This window comes from Perissodus microlepis, chromosome 1 (assembly GCF_051167445.1).
Source record: "Perissodus microlepis isolate ML-2025 ecotype Zambia chromosome 1, ASM5116744v1, whole genome shotgun sequence".
NCBI classification, from domain to species: Eukaryota; Metazoa; Chordata; class Actinopteri; order Cichliformes; family Cichlidae; genus Perissodus; species Perissodus microlepis.
The window spans coordinates 15,162,214-15,181,844 of record NC_140461.1 but is presented as its reverse complement, the minus strand read 5'-3'; the positions used below and the strand labels follow the sequence as shown (position 1 = coordinate 15,181,844).

The 19,631-nt window shown below is 40.2% G+C and overlaps 2 protein-coding genes across 2 annotated transcripts; one reads left to right on the top strand and one right to left on the bottom strand.

Annotated features, from left to right (window-relative positions):
* Positions 1-2,403: 2,403 nt before the first annotated feature.
* On the bottom strand, positions 2,404-4,935 carry mis12 (MIS12 kinetochore complex component). The gene is made up of 2 exons (XM_084931606.1): positions 4,496-4,935; positions 2,404-3,689 (listed from the first exon to the last, which is right to left on the bottom strand). Exons 1-2 carry the CDS (start codon positions 4,913-4,915, stop codon positions 3,414-3,416), a joined length of 696 nt encoding a protein of 231 aa, XP_084787732.1. The 5' UTR covers positions 4,916-4,935; the 3' UTR covers positions 2,404-3,413.
* A 588-nt stretch (positions 4,936-5,523) lies between these two features.
* On the top strand, positions 5,524-16,437 carry ppm1g (protein phosphatase, Mg2+/Mn2+ dependent, 1G). Its single transcript, XM_084931592.1, has 14 exons — positions 5,524-5,701; positions 5,957-6,093; positions 7,381-7,450; positions 7,567-7,652; positions 7,839-7,968; positions 9,534-9,645; positions 9,923-10,122; positions 10,916-11,091; positions 11,178-11,309; positions 11,803-11,905; positions 12,264-12,395; positions 12,555-12,684; positions 12,860-12,959; positions 14,630-16,437. Exons 2-14 carry the CDS (start codon positions 5,983-5,985, stop codon positions 14,828-14,830), a joined length of 1,683 nt encoding a protein of 560 aa, XP_084787718.1. The 5' UTR covers positions 5,524-5,701; positions 5,957-5,982; the 3' UTR covers positions 14,831-16,437.
* Positions 16,438-19,631: the final 3,194 nt, after the last annotated feature.

Here is a 19,631-nt window from a genome sequence, read left to right as displayed (position 1 = left end):
AAGCAGTGCACGCCTGCAAAGGATGATTTTTGTTATTTTTTTTACTTTTAATGTTTTTTTTTCCACTGTACTGATACAAACATACTCATATTAAAACTGAAACTTGGCCCATTTTAAATCTGAATTTCCTTAAAAGTCTTAATAGCAAGAAGAAAAGTCTGTATAGTCTGGGCTGTATGTAAGAGCAGCTCTTGTAGAAATTACTGGAAATATGACCGCCTTTACCCCACCGCTGTTATAATAAATGCATGTAAACATAAAAAGTAAAGATTAATGGATATTTTTTAAACAAAGTCTTTGAAGTCTGATTCCTACACGAATGTCTTCTGCTTGGTAAAAATCAAGTTACAACGTGTTGGGTTTTCATCATTCCCGCTGCTGGTCTCATTAGCAAAGTAAAACAGAGCAGTTCTCACACCTCTCCATTTGGACCGATCATTTCTCAAGGAGACAGACACACACATTCAAAGAATGCGCAAAACAAATGTTGACTGTTTACACTCAACCTGTTGTTGTTTATGCACTTTCTTTCAGGTCCGCTTGTTATTTTTAGGGCTGTAAATCAGACAACAGCAACACCAATCACAGCTTCTGCCTGCAGCAACACTGCTAATTCTATTAACCATTAGAATATAAGCTTCCACTGACCACATTCATCTGCAGTTACCTTTGATTATATCACAATAATTATTCTAATTAAGATTCAAGACCTTATCTCTTTCACCTTCAACCCAATGTGAGAGGCCAGTTCATTAATAATTAGCCCTTTAAATTATTTTATCTTATTTATTCTGTGCCCAGCTAGAGCTGAAATGTTCAGCTATGAATAAGTCAGAGAAGAGATACTGGACCATCTTCAAGCAGCAGCTTCTTACCCATGACTGTGGCATCCATTAGTCCCCCCACCTCCTATTGCACAAACACCTACAAATAACTTTTGGGACTGACTTCATATATGTGCAAATGCAAAGTATTGAAATTTTTTGCATTTATGTAAATCATGAAATTAAGTCACTGATCTCTGTACTTGGTGTCATAAAAATAAAACAATATTTGGATGTTTTCCTGTTGTTTGTATAAAGCTTTTATTGCTTTTTTTATAGTTTTATTATTACTTTTTTTTTTTTTTTTTTTTTAAATTGAAGAAGATACTTTCATCCTTTCCCATCGGTTGATAGTCACCAAATTAAATTGTGTTGTATCTTACTATAATGACAAATATCAAACATCAAACACATGTGTTCAACCTATTACAGTGTGGATATTAAAAAAAAAAAGTGTTGTGATTCAGGAATAAACTCATTTTTTGTAAATGGACTTGTCTCAGGACTCTGGCCTTCTAAAAGCTCCTAGAGCCAGAAAAAAGACAATTGGAGAGCGTACTTTGTCTTTTCGTGCCCCGTTTCTGTGGAACAACCTCCCTCAAGATATTCGGCAGGCATGCTCTGTGGAGGTTTTTAAAACTAAGTTGAAGACACATTTGTTCACCCTATCCTACATGTCTTAATTCTATGGCTTTTAGTTTTTAAATTTTTATTGTTTTTAACTTGTATTGTGTCTTTTACCTGTATTGCTATGTTTCGCTTTTATTTTATTTATCTCTTTAGTTGTACAGCACTTTGTTTGAAAGCGCTTTATAAATAAAGTTATTATTATTATTATTAATGTGAAAACTGTCAGAAAAACTTGTAGTCATTAAACACAAGTAACCCCACTTTTGCATTAAATCACAGAGAGGTACTGCCCCCTACTGATTAGAAAGTATTAAGTTCTTTTTTTGCAGAGGGTGGGGAGGCTGGTTAGCAGAAAAAAATATTAATTATGAGAAACTTCTGAATTACAATGCTATTGACAATACCCAAGGTGGCCCTTGGGGGTAGGGCGTATTCAAATTATGACAGTTATGGGGGAAAACAATCATCACTAAAAACTCCTCAAAGACCTTCTCACAGACCCACTCCTCTGTTTCAGTAAACATATTATTTAAAGTGTCCCACTGAATCCTGATTGAGTGACAGAGGCTTTGAAGATAAAGCCCTTGAATGCAGGAGTTCAACCATCAGTATACACCAGTTTTACTGCGAGTTTTATCACTGCTGGTGGACGGTCTGCAGAACATTCAATTCAATTTAGTTTTATTTATATAAGGCCAAATCACAACAACAGGTAAAGACACCACAATAAACCAAAACAGAGATAACATATATGTTTATCTCAAGAAATTTTTTTAGAAATGTTGAGATCCATAAATTATTGTGAATATCTTAAATGTGTTAGCATTAATGACACAAACAATTTTGTGTTTCTTTCTGTTGGTAATTTGCTCTGAAAAACTGTCTTAATGTATTTCTTAATCATGCAGTAAAGAGTTATTATGTGAAGAAAAAAACCCCAAGAAGCAGCTTTTACTCTGTAAACAAACATTTATTCTTTACAACACAAGGCCAGTAATTTTTATCCTGTGCTTCCCAACACTGAATGAGCGGGTAACAAATGTTTTCATTGCTGGTGAGTAAATTTACTGTAAGTTTCTTTCTCAAAACAGTTTTTTAATCTAAAATATCTGAACAATATGACAATGTCTTATGCAAGACAAAAAGTTATTCAGTTTGCCGTCATACTGTACAGAGAAATACATCAAATAATGACACGTAAGAAGCTCAGACCAGCGTATTTGTTATTTCTGCTTAAGTGAATAGTGATTCCCTGACATTAACATGCAGACAGCGCCATCTGCTGGACAGCGTTAATCTTAATCAAATGGTTAACCTGATAAAAGAGAATGACAAAAACAACAAAAGACACGTGATGAAAGAAAAACAAAGCAGTACACCATTAAGGCTGCAGTCTTCATGTTGAGGTCGTAGGTATGATTATTGGACAAGCAGGGGGAAAAAAATATGGATTTTTCAATAATATTCGCCTGACAGGCAAAAATGACAATGATATTTGTCTCTCCTTCTGGGAGAAAAGAAAAGATATTTGGGTTGTCATGAAGGAAATCCAATTTAGAAATCTACAATTTGTGGAAAAAGGAAGAAACTGAATGTAGCTTTACAATTTATTTTTTCTTTTCTGAACTTTTTTTAGCTTCTGCAGGAGAGCCTGGCAGTAAAACTTTGAGAACTGCTGCCATATAATACAACCCCTTTGAATATTAACTGAAAGGTTATTAAACAGACTCAACTGCATATATGGGCTTTATTATTTACATTACACTTTTATAGGGAAAACGTGATAAAGCTGTCTGCGCCTTCTCAGAGTTGCAGTGTCTTTTTAAGGATAACTAGTCTTTTTTTGTGTTTTCACAATATTTCCATTTATTTATGACCAGTGGTGACCAAAATGAATTGGCAAACAATTGAAGAACTTATTAATTTGGGCGACAGACTTTAAACAAATATGAGTTCGGTTCATTGAGGAGCTGTGCTGCAGACCAGCACCGCCCTTATGGCCTCCTGCAGTTTCTTTACAGACTCCATCACCAGTCGAAAACTTTCATGGAAGTTGCCGTTACCTTCCCTCACCCAGGCTTCTTGGAGCTCACCGACCCATGTCAGGATCTCGTCCAGCTGTTTCTGCACCTCCCTCTGCTCCTCTAGCTCAGCTAGCAGGGCCTGTCTGGCACAAACTTCTGCTTCATAGGCTCTCTGGAGTTCCACCAGGGAGGACTCCAGCTTCAGTACCTCCTGGACCATGCAAGATCACATTCAAAGCAAGGGGGAGAAATATCAGTTTTAATCATGCTTTGAACAATCATGATGAATTCGATGTTAAAATGAAGTTAGAACAGGTTTAATGCCATTAAAAAGTTGCTTGTATTCTTGAAATTTCACAGATATTCATAACTCGGTGTCCACTTAGTCAACCTTCCTGATTTTCCTTCCTCTTCTTTTTTCCCACAAAAGTCTGGGTTTTAGTTTTACTGCAGTTAAGTTGATTTTTAACACTTACTGCAATTAAACACAGTTAGGTCCATAGGTTTTTGAACTACACACTTGTATAATTTTGCCCTTGTACATTTAAATAATTTCTCCCAGGGATCAATAAAGTATTCTGATTCTGATTTCCACTATCAAATGCAGAACTGCAAAACTGATAGGACAGAACTTCAGAGTTTCTTAATTCTTCAGTGGCCAGGTCAATCACCTGATCTCAACCCAAGAGAGCATACTTTTCAATAATTGAAATTATTGGGAAATTAAAGAGAATACGGCATTTAGAAGTTATGCTGTCAATTGCTGAAACCAACTACCCGGATCTTCTCCGATTTTAGCTATTGGTTTTAGCTAGTGTTTGAAACTTGCTATATAAATAAACGTGCTATATAAACAAACATGCGTTGCCTAGGTCAACACCCAGATGTTTAACTTGAGGTTTTCCGACTTAAATAGAGATTAATGGAACGAAAATGTGCCAGGGTTAGGGTTTTAACATTATCTTAGACATAAAGAGCCCTAAAAAAATAATCAACTCCATTGGCCTCCCCACCCACCTGGATGTCTTGGGGGTTGTTTTTGTGCGACTGGTCCTCAGGTAGCAGGACGTTTGGCGGCACGGAGAAACAGTGGCTAACCAGCAGCCCATCCATCCGCTTCGACAGCTGTTTGAACCGCTCTTCGAGGAACTGCTGCAGCTTTCGGCTGCACTCTCTAGCCCGGGACCGGAGCAGTTCCTCAGTCCCGTCCGGTTCCCCTTTACTCAACTGCCGCACGCAAACCTTCTCCACAACGGGCAAAATTTCGTACAAACAGTCCAGAAAAGCACTGTGAACACGGATCATGCAGGTCTGCGGGGTGAAGCCGAAAAACTGCGTCTCATACAGTTTTAGCTGAGCCGAAGAGAGACTGTCCGCCTCTGAGACGTCCTCTCCGTGGACATCCATTGCCTCTGCTTCCCGGGTTTCCCGCGCCATGTTCAATCGCTAAGCATCCTTCTTCTTCCTGGTCATAGTTGAGATGTTTTTGGGCAGCAAATGTAGAAATGGATCTTTACCGCCACCAACCGATAGAAGGTGTTAATGACAAATAGGAAATTCTTAATCTTAATCTAGGGGTCTTTTTTATTTATAAAAATTTCACACTTTTGGAAATACCACATAAAATACAAACACTTCACTCACAGCCAAAGTATATGTTTTTACTGTAGTATCAATAAACGTAGGCATTAATCCCTCCTCATGCTAGCTGTGTGGAAAAAGTTTGGGTTGGGGTGGGGGGTATACATCTGCAGATTATGTTAAAATTGGTCCTTTCTAGAGCCTGTAGACAGTTTCATTTTTGTGTTGTTTTTTCATTTTTTTATCATCTTAAAAAAATAGAGTATAATGTCTAAAAAAAATTAAATAATAAATAAAATAATTTCTTTTTAATTAAAATTTATTTAATTTATTTTCAACTTTAGTTTTAGTTAATAACTCCGCTTATTCAAACTTAAAAAACAAACAAAAAGTTGAAAAGATTTTCTGTTTATTGTTGATTAAACAATGCGCATGACCAAAGCGTGTGACGTGGCCCTCTGACACGCCCACCTTGTTCGAGCGAAAGGGGCATGCGCGCGCATTCACTTCCTTCGCGGCTCGTGCTTCTCTCTTCTCTGTGTGTGTTGATAGCGGCTTTTGCTTCCACACGTGCAATCATTCCTATGTGAATCTCTTTCTGTTTGGAGCCGCTTTTAAACTTTTCCTGCGCCGTCACAACAGGTAAATCAGCCGTCGGTGTTAGGCGTTTGATTTTCCCCGCAGCTGCGCAGCCGCTCGCGCGGGGGCAGAGGTTACCGCTGGAAGTTTAGCCGGGTTTAGCATGGTGGTATTAGCTAGCCGCTGCGCCTACTTTTTGTTGTGGTGTTGCTAACGTTAGCCAGCTAGCACCCGCAGCTAGAAGGGACAGGGTAATGTAAAATGTAACGTGAACCTAAAAAGATGTGACGCTTCTTTCTCCTGTTGTCTTCCCTCCAGGTGTAAAGCCATAGAAACGGACCACCATGGGGGCATATCTGTCTCAGCCTAGCACCACCAAGACCTCTTCAGATGGCGGCAACAGCAACATGAGCTACGGTTTCTCTGCCATGCAGGGCTGGCGGGTCTCCATGGAGGTGAGGCGGAAAATGAATAAGCGCATCAGAGACAGTGGTGTTGCTGCTGTGTTTGCCAAATGAAACGAAGCGAAAAACATTTTACTGGGTTATAAATGAGAAATGCAAGACATTTTCTGTTTTGTTTGTTTGCTTGCGCGGAGCTCAAAACCTCTAAAATCAGTTGCTGAACATCAGCTGCGTTTGTGGTGGAAATTCACAGCATTTAATGACGGTGGTGTTTAGAAAGTATCATACTTGGTTCTCACTTCAGATCAAAAATGTAGACGGCATTCAGCTAATTTTGACACCTTCTTTAAAAAAAATCAAACAAAAAAGGAAAGTAATCAGTGGGGTGGTTTAATTTTTTTTTTCTTCAGGGACACCCTCACTGCATTGTTTTCATTTTCAGCCATTTGACTTTTACTTACATCCAGAGTAATCTAGCATTTCAGGGCCAGGAACTGGGGATCTAGTTTAGTTTTAAAACTTTTAGACTGTGTTTTAATCTAAATGGGAAAGGCACACACGTACAAACTTGCTTTCCTACTGGGTCATCCAAATTAAGCTTATACATATTTTAGCTCCACTCTCCACTTTGATTGCCCAAGAGTCCCATCTCTGCTTTTTGTGGATGATGTGGTTCTGTTAGCTTCATCAGGTGGTCGTCTCTAGGAATGGGGAAATAGCTCCATTGAGTCTGAGGCCATGGTTCATAGGCAGAAATGTGTGGAGTGCTTACTCTGAGTCAGGGACAATTTGCTGCCCCAGGTGGAGGAGTTTAAGTATCTCAGGATTTTGTTCACAAGTAAGAGGACAGGGGACCAGATCATCAACAGACGGATTGGGACAGAGGCTGCAGTGATGAAACCTGAGTGTAAAAGTGAAACTGTTGATTTACTGTTTAATCGGTGTCCCCTCATGACCATTCCCTGGATAGATTGATAGATAGTATCTTATCTACCTTTTAATGATTTCATTCTAGTTGGGACTTCCTATGGCGCTGTTAACATATTTGCTTTGCAACACCTCTCAGTTACTTTACTTTCTGTAACCGCTCCACCTCATTATCAGCACGTGCAAATAAATCTTTAATTGCTTCATGGAATTTGCAGATGAAAATGCTCCCTGGACTGAGGTTGTTCTTATTTTAAGTGGGTTTTTTGTTTTGGGTTTTTTTTTGTTTTTTTTTAAAGAAAAGATAAACTTTGTTGCTTAACAAATATAAAATACATTGGTCTCACCTAAATTTCATGTTCACTGTGATTTTGATTTTTTGATTTTTATCCCCATCTTTCTTTGTCACAGGATGCTCACAACAGTATCCCAGACTTCGATGAGGATACTGCCATGTTTGCTGTGTATGATGGACACGGAGGTAACGCACTGATTTGAAGCTTGTTTGTTTGTTTGTTTGTTTGTTTGTTTGTTTGCACATCAGAGTACTATGTGCACACACTTCAGTTCATTTATATTACTTATTTTCCCTTTTAGGTGAAGAGGTAGCGCTGTACTGTTCAAAGTACCTTCCTGACATCATCAAGGAGCAGAAAGCCTACAAAGATGGCAAACTTCAAAAGGTGAGATGCATCAAGAAACGTTTGCAGGACATAAATGTCTTAAATGAGTTTGAAGAAAAATGCCCATGACCACATGCTGCTTGGCTGTGGTATACGTAAAGCCATATTAGAAACTGTGTATTATGAGGGCATGGTTGCCTCTTCTCTGCTCTTACAGTATCAACATGTTTGCATGTTGTTTTCCAGGCACTGGAGGATGCCTTCTTGGCCATCGACGGTAGGATAACCACAGAGGAAGTCATCAAAGAGCTTGTCCAGATCGCTGGACGGCCCACCGAGGAGCCACCCACTGAAAAGGTGGCAGAGGAGGACGATTGTGAGTACACCACTGCTTGTGACATTTCATGTGGATTCTAATGTCAGTGAACACATAATAAATGCTCATCCTTGTTGAATGATAATGCAGAATTGGTAGTATATGACATAAATTACAATATAATAAACCAGGAACAATGTTATTCTTACCATAGATAAAATATGTCCGAGCCTGAAGTTACACAACAGAAAAATTGATGTCTACTACATTTCGCGGTGTGCTCCTGCTGAGTGTATAAGGGCTTACAGCTGTCCCGCAGTCACAGTTTCATACTGTAATATTTTATCTTTGACATTTGTTTTGCGCTTCTCCCGTTCCCGGTGAATTCCACTATCACTCACTTCTCTATTCCAGCCCACTTGTGCAATCAATATTCAGCAATCACATACATCATAGGCTTAGTCGGGGTCATAGTCGGGGTCTTGGAGTACTGCACGGGAGCGCTACTTGAGTGGGTGAAAACCCCTCTCCTCCTTTGCAGGGCTGAAACTTTTAATTAATGGTATGTTCACAACAAACGCAAAGTGAAGTTTTAACTCTCACTACTTAAAACGTGTGCCTCCAGCAGCCAATGTAGTGGGAGGACTGCAGCTGATAGCTAGTTACACTTTAGACTTTGTTTATAATCACACTGAGCAAATATGTTACATTTGATGTGAACGCATCATAACATATTTATCACATCTTCATAAGTAGTACGTTGCTTTTCTTCAAGTGCTCACTTGAAAGTTGAGACTTGTGTGTTTCGTGTCATCAGCAGTAACTTTCCACGTCAACGCCTTAAATCGCTTAATGTCATTATGTCTGGTCACTACTGTTCACATCCTGTATGGATCCCTCTTTAGACAAAAGCACTTGAAAAAGGAGAAGCAGCAATCTGGAAATTTAGGGAAAAAAGGTTAAATAAAATCAAAGGAATGCAACATGTGCTTTGCTGCAAACCAAGATTATTCTGTGTTTTAAAAATAGGTTAATTATTTTTTGGACTCGATTTATGGTCCCTTCTAAAAAGCACAAGTTTGAAAGACATTTGGTGCTTTAAGTTCCCCGAGTGCAAAGAAAGTTGTTTTTTCTTTGCTTATTTTGTCATTTGTCACAAAATGCTCTCCGGTTCCTGCCATGTTGTGCTTTTTTGAATTCTCACTCATGCCTACAGCTGTGCAGACAGATGACATCATTGAAGTCTTTGAGGATTTAGTGCTTATAGACCTTGAGGTGGTCATTACGATTGGGCCCATATGAAAGATGAAGGTCATGTGCAAGTGTACTTGTACCTGGATTTGCGTTTATGCGATTATAATTTTATTGTCACTTCAACAACTTAATGTTTTAACTGTAAACTTTTGGCACAACAGCATTCATCTTGTTTTGTTTGCCCTTCTGTATTTATTCAAAGTGCGTTGACTGTAACTACTCAAACGATCACCAGCAATAAAAATCAAACCAAATTTGTGGGAATACAGCAAGTAAATTACATGCTTAGAGTGCGTGCACTATTTGTAGCTTGAATCTCTGACATCAAATGATAATACAAGTAATTCTGTGTTTTCTTTTCCTTCTCTCAGTGGACACAGAGGAGGCAGCTTTGCTCCACGAGGAGGCCACGATGACTATAGAGGAGCTGCTGGTACGATACGGCCAGAACCGCAATGCTATCAAACATGCGGCCGCCATGAGGTACATCATTAAAGTTGTTATGATTTATGTGTGAAGTTTTCACCTGAAGAAAGTAGAAATTAAAAAAAAAAAATAGAAATGTTACTGCAAGAGGTCATGTCATGCAAGTTAACCGATACTGGTGTCAGATATCTCACAATTGTTCACCTCTTGCCACCTTTTCAGCGGGTCAGAAATTCATGATATCCAACAGTCTGGATGGTTCAGCTACTTGTTTCATGTTGGTCGGCACAGTTAGAAGCTGCAAGAATGAATTTTGTTTTGTTTTAAATCTTAGTGTTTCAGCTAAGAAGGGCTCCAGTTCGCAGCCTGAGTCCTCAGGAGATAAGGGGGACGGTTTGGAGGAGCAGAAGAAAGAGGGGCTAAATGGAGAAGTGGAGGAAAGCAATGAGGAAACAAAGGAAGGCGAAGGAGCAGCGTGCGGGTCTAAGCTACGAGCCTGTCGGCGAAGAGGAGGTGGCGAAGGCAGTGGCTCAGGTACAGAGATGTTCAGTCGGTCTATTGCAGAAATTCTAGAACTGCAGATCCAATTTTAACATGTTAATTACATATGAGTGTCTGTGTTTTCACTCAGTGTTAAGCACACATGGATTTTGCAGTAGTATCAGCCATATAAGTATATTGGACAACTTAATTGTGTTGGGGGTTTTTTTAATTGTTTTTTTCTTTTTTGTTAGCCCTTCTAGCCTTATGACCACTGAGCTTATGTCATAGCGACGTGTCCATCCTTTCATCTACAAATCACAAATATCACTAATTTGAGCAACTTTTTCTTCTTGCTGCTTTTAGCCTTTTCTGATCTCTTCTTTCACACCCTGAGTCTGACACAGAGCCACAGTGTACCATCACCTCAGTATCCTCCATTTTTGTTTGTGTTGCATACAAATTACATCACGGGACTTTCGGGCCACCTTGCTGGAACCATCCCACACACATTTAGGTACTCATTGTATTCCAAAATGACAGAAACAGAGTAAAGTAGAATATCAAGCTGAGTAGATGCTGGTGGAAAACAGCCATTGGACTGTAGCTGGTGGTGGTCCTCCTTCACCAGAAATCTGCTGAGGTCATTGTAATCAGAACGTGCCGCAGGCGGAGAACAGGTTCATGTGCTGCTATCCCGAGCTCACCAAAGCTGGAGAGTGAACAAAGATGTCGGTTCCCAGCTGCAGTCTAGTCTGCTCAAAAGTAGATTTATCAGTCAGCGCTCTCTCACGGTTGTGTATTTATTTTCACTCTCTTATCCGTTTTTCTTTTCTTGTTCCTACAGCTGACAGTGGAGCTGATTCAGGAAGCTCCAATGGTGAGGAAAAGGCCGGTAAAGCAGAAGGAGATGCAGGCCCTTCCTGCTCCTCTTCATCCTCAAAGGCTTCAGGAGATTCGAAGTCCAGGTTTTTTGATGATAGCGAGTCTGAAGGAGAGGAGGAGGAGGCTAGTGAGGAAGAGGTGAGACTAAGGGAGTAGAATATTGGAATTGTTTGGGGTGTGAAACTTTACTCTGAAACGCCAGTGTAATCACTGTTTTAACTCAGGATGTCAGTGAAGATGAAGATGGTGAGAGCAGTGAGCTGGAAGAAGAGGAGGATACAGAAGAGGGAGAAGAAGACTCTGAGGATGAAGAGGAGGAGGAAATGTGTCTACCTGGAATGGATGGCAAAGAAGAGGTGTGTTGTAAAGACTTAAGTTTTATTTTTGCTGTTTGATGTATTTTTTTTTTTATTGGTTTTATTAAACCAAAAATGAGGTTTGTTTTCAACAAATGGTCATTTGTACATCTTGTTAAGTGGAAGAAATTTTGATGACTGCCTCAAGCCTTGGTTATACTCTGCTGCAGACACGGACAGCTAGAGACCCGGCAGCTTATCAGTCATTCTTGTTATACTTGTTTGAAGTCTGCCGCCTGGAGCACGTGGATAGTTGGTGCATTGTAATGTTAATTCTCTTTGGATGGTCACAGAAAACAGACAGAAAGCTGGACATCCATGTCTGATGGCAAAAATTTACGTATCACATGCCTGAGTGGACGTGACGCAGACCATTTGATTTGAATCAAATCAAATAGTCTCATTCATATGAAAGACGGTGGTTCGGTTACATTATTATAAGCCCTCGTAGTTTTGGCAGCGTGTCACAGCTCACGTGTTTGTGTGTTTACAGCCCGGCTCAGACAGCGGAACCACAGCCGTCGTGGCTCTGATCCGAGGGAAGCAGCTGATTGTGGCCAATGCTGGAGACTCTCGCTGCGTGGTGTCTGAACGCGGTAGGTCCAAACTATCGGATTCAAGCACTGAGTTATAAAACAGTTGTCAAAACTGAGGGTTTCTGGCATGGTAGTGACTCTCCCCACTGCTAATGTGCAGCATACAGTATGTTTATATTGTGTGTTACGTAAGAAATAGGACCCAGGATTTCTCCAGTGCCGCGATAAAGATTGAAAACCTCTTAGCTGAATCAGTTGTTGTGGTACCTCCTCCAGCAGCAGGAACCTTGACCTTGCTTCTTATTTATTCTCTGATGTTTTACTGAACAGTTTGTTGAAGGATCAGACTTGCATTAAAGGTGGATTTCTGCACAGTCTTTATCTAATTTGTGAGCACTCTGTTTCTGTGTGACTGCAGGCAAAGCTGTTGACATGTCTTACGACCACAAGCCAGAGGACGAGGTGGAGTTAGCTCGCATCAAAAACGCTGGAGGGAAGGTGACGATGGATGGGCGTGTCAATGGTGGACTGAACCTTTCCAGAGCCATTGGTAGGTGACTCTGTGAAACCTTCAGATTATTAATATTTGGGTTCTTGGAATCACTCCTATTCATTTTCTTTTAAATATTGTAGCAGTTCTTCATTGATGTCCGGTGTTTGCATGTTCTCAACTGCAGTGACCAAACTTAGTCTGAACTCTGACTCTCAGGTGACCACTTCTATAAGAGGAACAAGTCTCTGCCACCAGAGGAGCAGATGATTTCTGCAATGCCCGATGTTAAAGTTCTGACACTTAACGAGGACCACGACTTTATGGTTATTGCCTGCGACGGCATCTGGTGAGTGTAAATGGTTATTTGCCCCATTAACTAATTTCAGGGGTGTTAGTAAAATGATGTCCAAAACTGGAGCTAGTCAAATAATTTTGTAACTTGAGACAAAAAAAACGCACACCAAAGTTACCATGTTTTGATTCAGCTGTTAAATCCCGTTTGTGCTTCTGTGTGTTTGCAGGAATGTGTTGAGCAGTCAGGAGGTGGTGGACTTCATCAGCGAGAGGATCAAACCAGACCAGAATGGCAAAACCAGAGCACTTTCCTCGATTGTGGAAGAGGTGAGCATGAAGGAAAAACTCAGATTTTATATTGAAGTACAGTGTAGTCATCAGGGATTAAACAATGCTCTACTCAGCAGCAGGGCAAAAATACTTGCTGGTTAAACTAAATGGATAAGCGATAAATATACAGTTTTTGTAAACAATTAGAGTAGAGCATTAGAACTAATCACATAGCATTTGCTCTTAGAACTATTAGTTCTTCTGCCACACAGAGATAAGATTGTGGAAATTTAATCCATGCAGTAGCTTAAAAAACACTTGTGCAGTTCTCAGAAGCCAACATTGTGTACAGTCATGTGAAACAGTTTTCACGGGACTCGGTTCTTCACAGTTCCACAAAGTACATCCCGTGATTCAGGAACTGTTACAAACACCTTCAGCAGCAGTAACTTGGAAGTAATTATTTTCTGAACGATTCGTCTCTCACATCATTTTAGAGCAATTTACGCTCACTCCTCTTTAAAATGCTGCTTCAGTTCATAGAGGTTTGTTCATGCACAGCTCTTTTAAGGTCCTGCCACAACATTTTAAACAGATTGGGCTCTTTTTTCGATTTGCTGCTGTGCTTGCGTTCATTGTCCTGTCCTCACATCTGGCTCTAGAATACTTTGGTATGCAGAAAAGTTCATGGTTGTCTCAATGACTAGAAGGTGTTCAGGTCCTGTGGCTCCAAAACAAGCCCAAATCCTCACCCCTCCACCACCGTGCTTAATAGTTAATGTGAGGTGTTTGTGCTTATATTTTCACCAAATGTGGTGCTGTGCATCCCCTCCAAACATCTCCACTTATCTTGTCTGTCCAATTGATATTGTTCCAGAAATCTTGAGGTTTGTTCAGACGGACCTTTCCAAACCTAAGCCATGCTACCATAGAGAGAAGACGCTTTGTCCTGGCAGCCCAACCAAACCTGTTCCATTTCCAATTGTGCTGTCATGAACTTTAATATCTAACATGCAAAGTGAGGCCTGTAGTGTCTGAGATGTAGCTATTGGGGTTTTTATCCCTCAGCTGTAAAAGGCTGATGGGGTATTGCTGTCACCCCAGTTTGTGAATGAGTTCGAATCTCAACCTCAAGGTCAGAGGTCAAGTTTTCTGAAAATCTTGTGAATGCAATAACTTGAGAACAAGGTTATGTATTTTCATATCAGTACCATAGATGTGTCTACTGGGAGGCTGAGGGGTAGCATTGGCCATCGCCAGTATTTCAGACTCTGTCATCATGTGACAAAGTACTGCGTATCGCCTGCCTGCTAAAAACACACCATCATGCCAGCTTGATAAATTTTTTTCACACCCATCCATGTTGCGTCAGGGTTCTGTCTCGTCAGTGACAGGGAGTTGGAAATAAGTATGGCCTATGATATTCCTGTGAAAGAGCGCACCTTTCAGGAACAAACCTATAACCACTCACCCTTGTCATTATCATCCACATGCATCCAGGGGTTAAACTGATCTATAATGTGGCATTGTACAATGTTCGATCTCTTCCTTTTAATTGATATTTTATTCTTAGACTAGTCTGTTTCTTCACATTTAAGTGACAAGTAAATTAGTTACCAGGAAAATCACAAGTAATCACTGTTGTCTGTCTTATTGCCTTAATTGCCTCAAAAACATTGTCCAAGGTCTCAGTCTTCAATTTCAAGTTTCACATGTCCTCCTGACAGCTGTTGGACCACTGTTTGGCCCCCGACACATCTGGAGATGGGACAGGATGCGATAACATGACTTGCGTCATAGTCACCTTCCGGGCACACCCGTCTTCCACAGATTCGGACGACACAAAGAAGAGGAAGCATGCAGAGGAGGGAGAAGGGACTGAGCAGGAGGAGAATGGAAATGACAGCAAAAAGGCAAAAAGTGACTAAAGAGGAGACGAGAGAAACTGTCCCAGATGGAGCAGCTGGTCCCATGCTACCCCAGACACAACACAGAGACGCATTCTGTTCAAAATTAAATCCTGACTTCACAAACGTTATTTCACCCTGAAGCAGACATTAGAAAAGCTCTGCCGAACTGAGACCATGAGAAGTTCGTTTTTTTTTTCCCTGTGCTCTGTTCTTAGTGGATTTTCAATTAAGACACACCCTGCAGTAGTTTCTTTTGATTGATTCAGCTGGAAAGAGGTTCTTAAGTTCTTAAATTCACAAAAGGCACACACGAAATACCACATCATTTTCCAACCAGTAGGATGCTGCAGGGGGGAACCAGTCTAAAGAGTCAGATGTGTAGATCCCTGCAGACAAATGCGGCACTGTTGTTTTTTTTGGGGGTTTTTTGTTTTGTTTTTTTAAATCACTTTTCACGTAGCAGTTTGTTTTGGTAAAATTTTGATCAGTTTGTGAAGTTATGAGTCTAATTCATGTTCACATGTGTGTGACACATGCACTTCCATTATGGCTTTGCAGTGTAAAACATTTGTGTTGCCGTTTTAGACTCAGATGTTGCCAACCATGAATTCTTGTTTCACATCCTCTTCAGACTAACTGAACCCAGAGTGCTGGAATGGATGCTGGTTGCTACGCTGTAACTGTATAAGAATGAATTGAACGAGAGGACTCCCAAAGTGAAGCTTCAGGATGCAGTGAGAATGGATGTGCTGGTTTAGCTCTGTCAGTTTGTGTAGCTCTGCCCATCAGGATGAGGACCACACAGACTCTTGTCCACTTGCTCTAATTTGCCATTTATATTTTTCTCCCTTTAGCACTCTTTCACAAGTAAGGATAAAGATATATATATTTTTTAATTTCAGTCTTGCTGCTGATGCAACAGCCCAACACCTCACCTTATCTTGCCTTTCTTCATTCCTGGTTTTGTGTTTTGGTTCATTTCAATTCTGTTTCCAGCCAGGGTTTTTGAGCTAGTGTGCTTTCCATCAGTAAGATTTGATAGCAGGGGAACCGAGGCCTTTAATGTCCATCCAGAGAGAAGTGGCGATTAGAGCCCGGGACCCATCTTCACCTCAGTTACTCGCACGCCGCCTGTCTCATTCCCACTATAACTAATTTTTAAGGATATCTTTAGGATGTGTTTTAAGTAAAAAGTATTTCCACTCAGCTGTTTGTTTTTCATTTATGATAATCAGTCCTCTGGCAGTTTTTCTAACAATTAAAAAAAAATTAAAAGTCTTTTTGTGAGCACACTCTGAAATCTCCTTGACGCTGGACTGGGGGAAGGATGCACAAGGTTTTTTTTCCCTGAGTGGAAATACAAATTGAGGTTAAGAAAACGGTGTAGACTTTTTTTGTTTCTCCAGTCTCATTTAAGACATTGTGTGACTGTAAAGTTGTTTCCAGTGTCCTATCTCGTCACCATGCCCTTTTTTCTGTACATAGTTTTTTTCAATACTTGTAATTGAAGAAAAGGAAAATGCTTTTTCTTTGTAATTGTGAGTCGGTGTGACATTTTGGTGCATACTCTTTTGACACCAGTATGTAAGTACATACAAATACATTTTTTTAAATAATCAACCGTATTTGTGTGTGTGTGCCTGTTATTTATTGTTAAAACCAGATTCATGTTTGTTTGGGTTTTTGTTTTTTTGTTTTTTTTTTTGTTTTTTTTCTCAAACGTGTAGGGTGGTCAAGCTGAGGTCACTGGAAATATTTGTGGTTTTTTTGGTTTTCATTAATTTCAGGTAGTCCTTTTTAATTCAATTTAATTTTATTTATATAGCGCCAAATCACAACAAAAGTCGCCTCAAGGCACTTCATAGATACAGAGAAAAACCCAACAATCATATGACCTCCTATTAGCAAGCACTTTGGCGACAGTGGGAAGGAAAAACTCCCTTTTAACAGGAAGAAACCTCCGGCAGAACCAGGCTCAGGGAGGGACGGCCATCTGCTGCGACCGGTTGGGGTGAGAGAAGGAAGACAGGATAAAAGACATGCTGTGGAAGAGAGACAGAGATTAATAACAGATATGATTCAATGCAGAGAGGTCTATTAACACATAGTGAGTGAGAAAGGTGACTGGAAAGGAAAAACTCAATGCATCATGGGAATCCCCCGGCAGCCTACGTCTATTGCAGCATAACTAAGGGAGGATTCAGATTCACCTGGTCCAGCCCTAACTATATGCTTTAGCAAAAAGGAAAGTTTTAAGCCTAATCTTAAAAGTAGAGATAGTGTTTGTCTCCCGAATCCAAACTGGAAGCTGGTTCCACAGAAGAGGGGCCTGAAAACTGAAGGCTCTGACTCCCATTCTACTTTTAAATACTCTAGGAACAACAAGCCTGCAGTGCAAGAGTGATGTGCTCTAACAGGTGTGTGTTATCTGGCTTCATAGATAGATAGATAGAGCTGGGTGTCATCTGCATAGCAGTGAAAATGTATACTGTCTTCTGATGATACTGCCTGAGGGAAGCATGTATAATGTAAACACAATTGGTCCTAGCACTGAACCCTGTGGAACTCCATAATTAACCTCAGTGTGTGAAGAGGACTCTCCATTTACATGTACAAATTGGAGTCTATTAGATAGATATGATACAAACCACTGCAGCGGAGTACCTGTAATACCTACAGCATGTTCTAATCGCTCTAATAGGATATTATGGTCGACAGTATCGAACGCTGCACTGAGGTAAAGCAGGACAAGCACAGAGATGAGTCCACTGTGAGAGGCCATAAGAAGACCATTTGTAACCTTCACTAAGGCTGTTTCTGTGCTGTGATGAGCTCTGAAACCTGACTGAAACTCTTCAAATAAGCCATTCCTCTGCAGATGATCTGTTAGCTGTTTGACAACTTCAATGATTTTTGAAATGAAAGGAAGGTTGGAGATTGGCCTATAATTAGCTAAGACTGCTGGGTCTAGAGATGGCTTTTTGAGTAAACTACAGCCAGCTTGAAGGCCTGTGGTACATAGCCAATTATTAGAGATAGGTTGATCATATTTAAGATCGAAGAATTAATTAATGGCAGGACTTCTTTGAGCAGTTTTGTAGGAATGAGGTCTAAAAGACACGTTGATGGTTTGGAGGAAGTAATTATTGAAGTTAACTCAGAAAGATCAATTGGAGAAAAAGAGTCTAACTTAACATCAATGGTACTAAGAGTAGCTGTAGATAATATTACATCTGTGGGATGATTATTGGTAATTTTTTCTCTAATGATTAAAATTTTATTTGTGAAGAAGTTCATGAAGTCATTACTAGTTAACGTTAAAGGGATGGTTGGCTCAACAGAGCTCTGACCTTTTGTCAGCCTGGCTACAGTGCTGAAGAGAAACCTGGGGTTGTTCTTATTTTCTTCAATCAGTGACGAATAGTAAGATGTTCTGGCTTTGCGGAGGGCTTTCTTATAAAGCAACAAACTATTTCTCCAGGCTAAATGATGAACTTCTAAATTTGTGACACGCCAGTTCCTCTCCAGATTACGAGTCATCTGCTTTAGGGTACGTGTTTGAGAATTATACCACAGAGTCAGGTACTTCTGATTAGAGACCTTAGTTTTCACAGGAGCTACAGTATCCAGAGTCATACGTAGTGAGGAGCTAAAATTATTAACAAGATTTTTAGATTATGAACCCATAGTGCCATGCAGCCATCCTGCACTAAAGTATTTACTGCATGCAATGTAAAATAATTGGACCCATTGCTTCAGCCCCTGCAATCAGCGTTTTAGTAAGTTCTTAAATTCACAAAAGGCACACACTAAATACCCAAATGCTTTAATTCTTAAATTATCCATATAGAAGCTGAACAGAGAAAAATTTTTTTTTGCTACCAGTTAGAAATATCCAGTTGTGGAGGTACCAGTCTTAAAGGTAATTCTCAGAAAGTCCTGCAGATGGCAGCAGACAATAGACTTTTGATTTGATACATTGTATTTCTCTGAACAGGGAGAGGTACCAGGACACTAATAGGAACACCTTTTTATTATTGGGTTGACCACTCTTTTGCCTTTAATTCTTTATCACACAGAACTAACAAGGTGCTAGAAACATTCCTCAGATCTATATTGTCCTTATGGTCCATATTGATTTGACAGCATCATACACACATCACCTGTCCGTCATGTGAATTTCCTGTTCCACCACATCCTAGAGGTGCTCTATTGTGATGTTTAAGAAACCAGTTTGAGATGACTGGCACTTTGTGACATCAGTAGTCATCAGAAGATGGGAACACTGTGGACATCAGGGGATGTTAAAATGATGCTCAGTTGGTGTTAAGGAGCTCGAAGTATGCCAAGAAAATATCCCACACGCTGTTAGACCACCAGCAGCCTGAACTGTTGATTAAGGCAGGATGCACGTTGTTTACACCAAATCCTGACCCTCCATGTGAATGTCACAGCAGAAATTGAGACTCATCAGACCAGGCAACATTTTTTTCAACCTTATTGTCCAGTTTTGGTGAAGCTGTGTGAATTGTAGCCTCAGTTGTCAGGAATAGAACCTAGTGTGGGCTATTGTAGACCATCTGCTTCAAGGGTCGACGTGTTGTTACAAGTGGTTATTTGAGTTACTGTTGCCCTCCTATCAGCTCGAAGCGGTCTGACCATTCTCTGACCTCTGACATCAACAATACTTTTTCACCCAGAGAACTGCTGCTCACTGGATTTTTCTTCTCTTTTTTTCTAGACCATTCTCTGTAAACCGTAGAGATAGTTGAGTGGAAAAATCCCTGTTAAAAGTCGCTCAGTTTCTCTTTCTTCCCCA

Coding starts and splice junctions, on each gene's coding strand:
- mis12 (XM_084931606.1), bottom strand. CDS start 4,915: ATGGCGCGGGAAACCCGGGAAGCAGAGGCAATGGATGTCCACGGAGAG. Junction 3,690..4,495: donor ACAACCCCCAAGACATCCAG/GTGGGTGGGGAG, acceptor TGCATGGTCCAG/GAGGTACTGAAGCTGGAGTC.
- ppm1g (XM_084931592.1), top strand. CDS start 5,983: ATGGGGGCATATCTGTCTCAGCCTAGCACCACCAAGACCTCTTCAGAT. Junction 11,092..11,177: donor AGGAGGCTAGTGAGGAAGAG/GTGAGACTAAGG, acceptor GTTTTAACTCAG/GATGTCAGTGAAGATGAAGA. Junction 12,396..12,554: donor GAACCTTTCCAGAGCCATTG/GTAGGTGACTCT, acceptor TCTGACTCTCAG/GTGACCACTTCTATAAGAGG.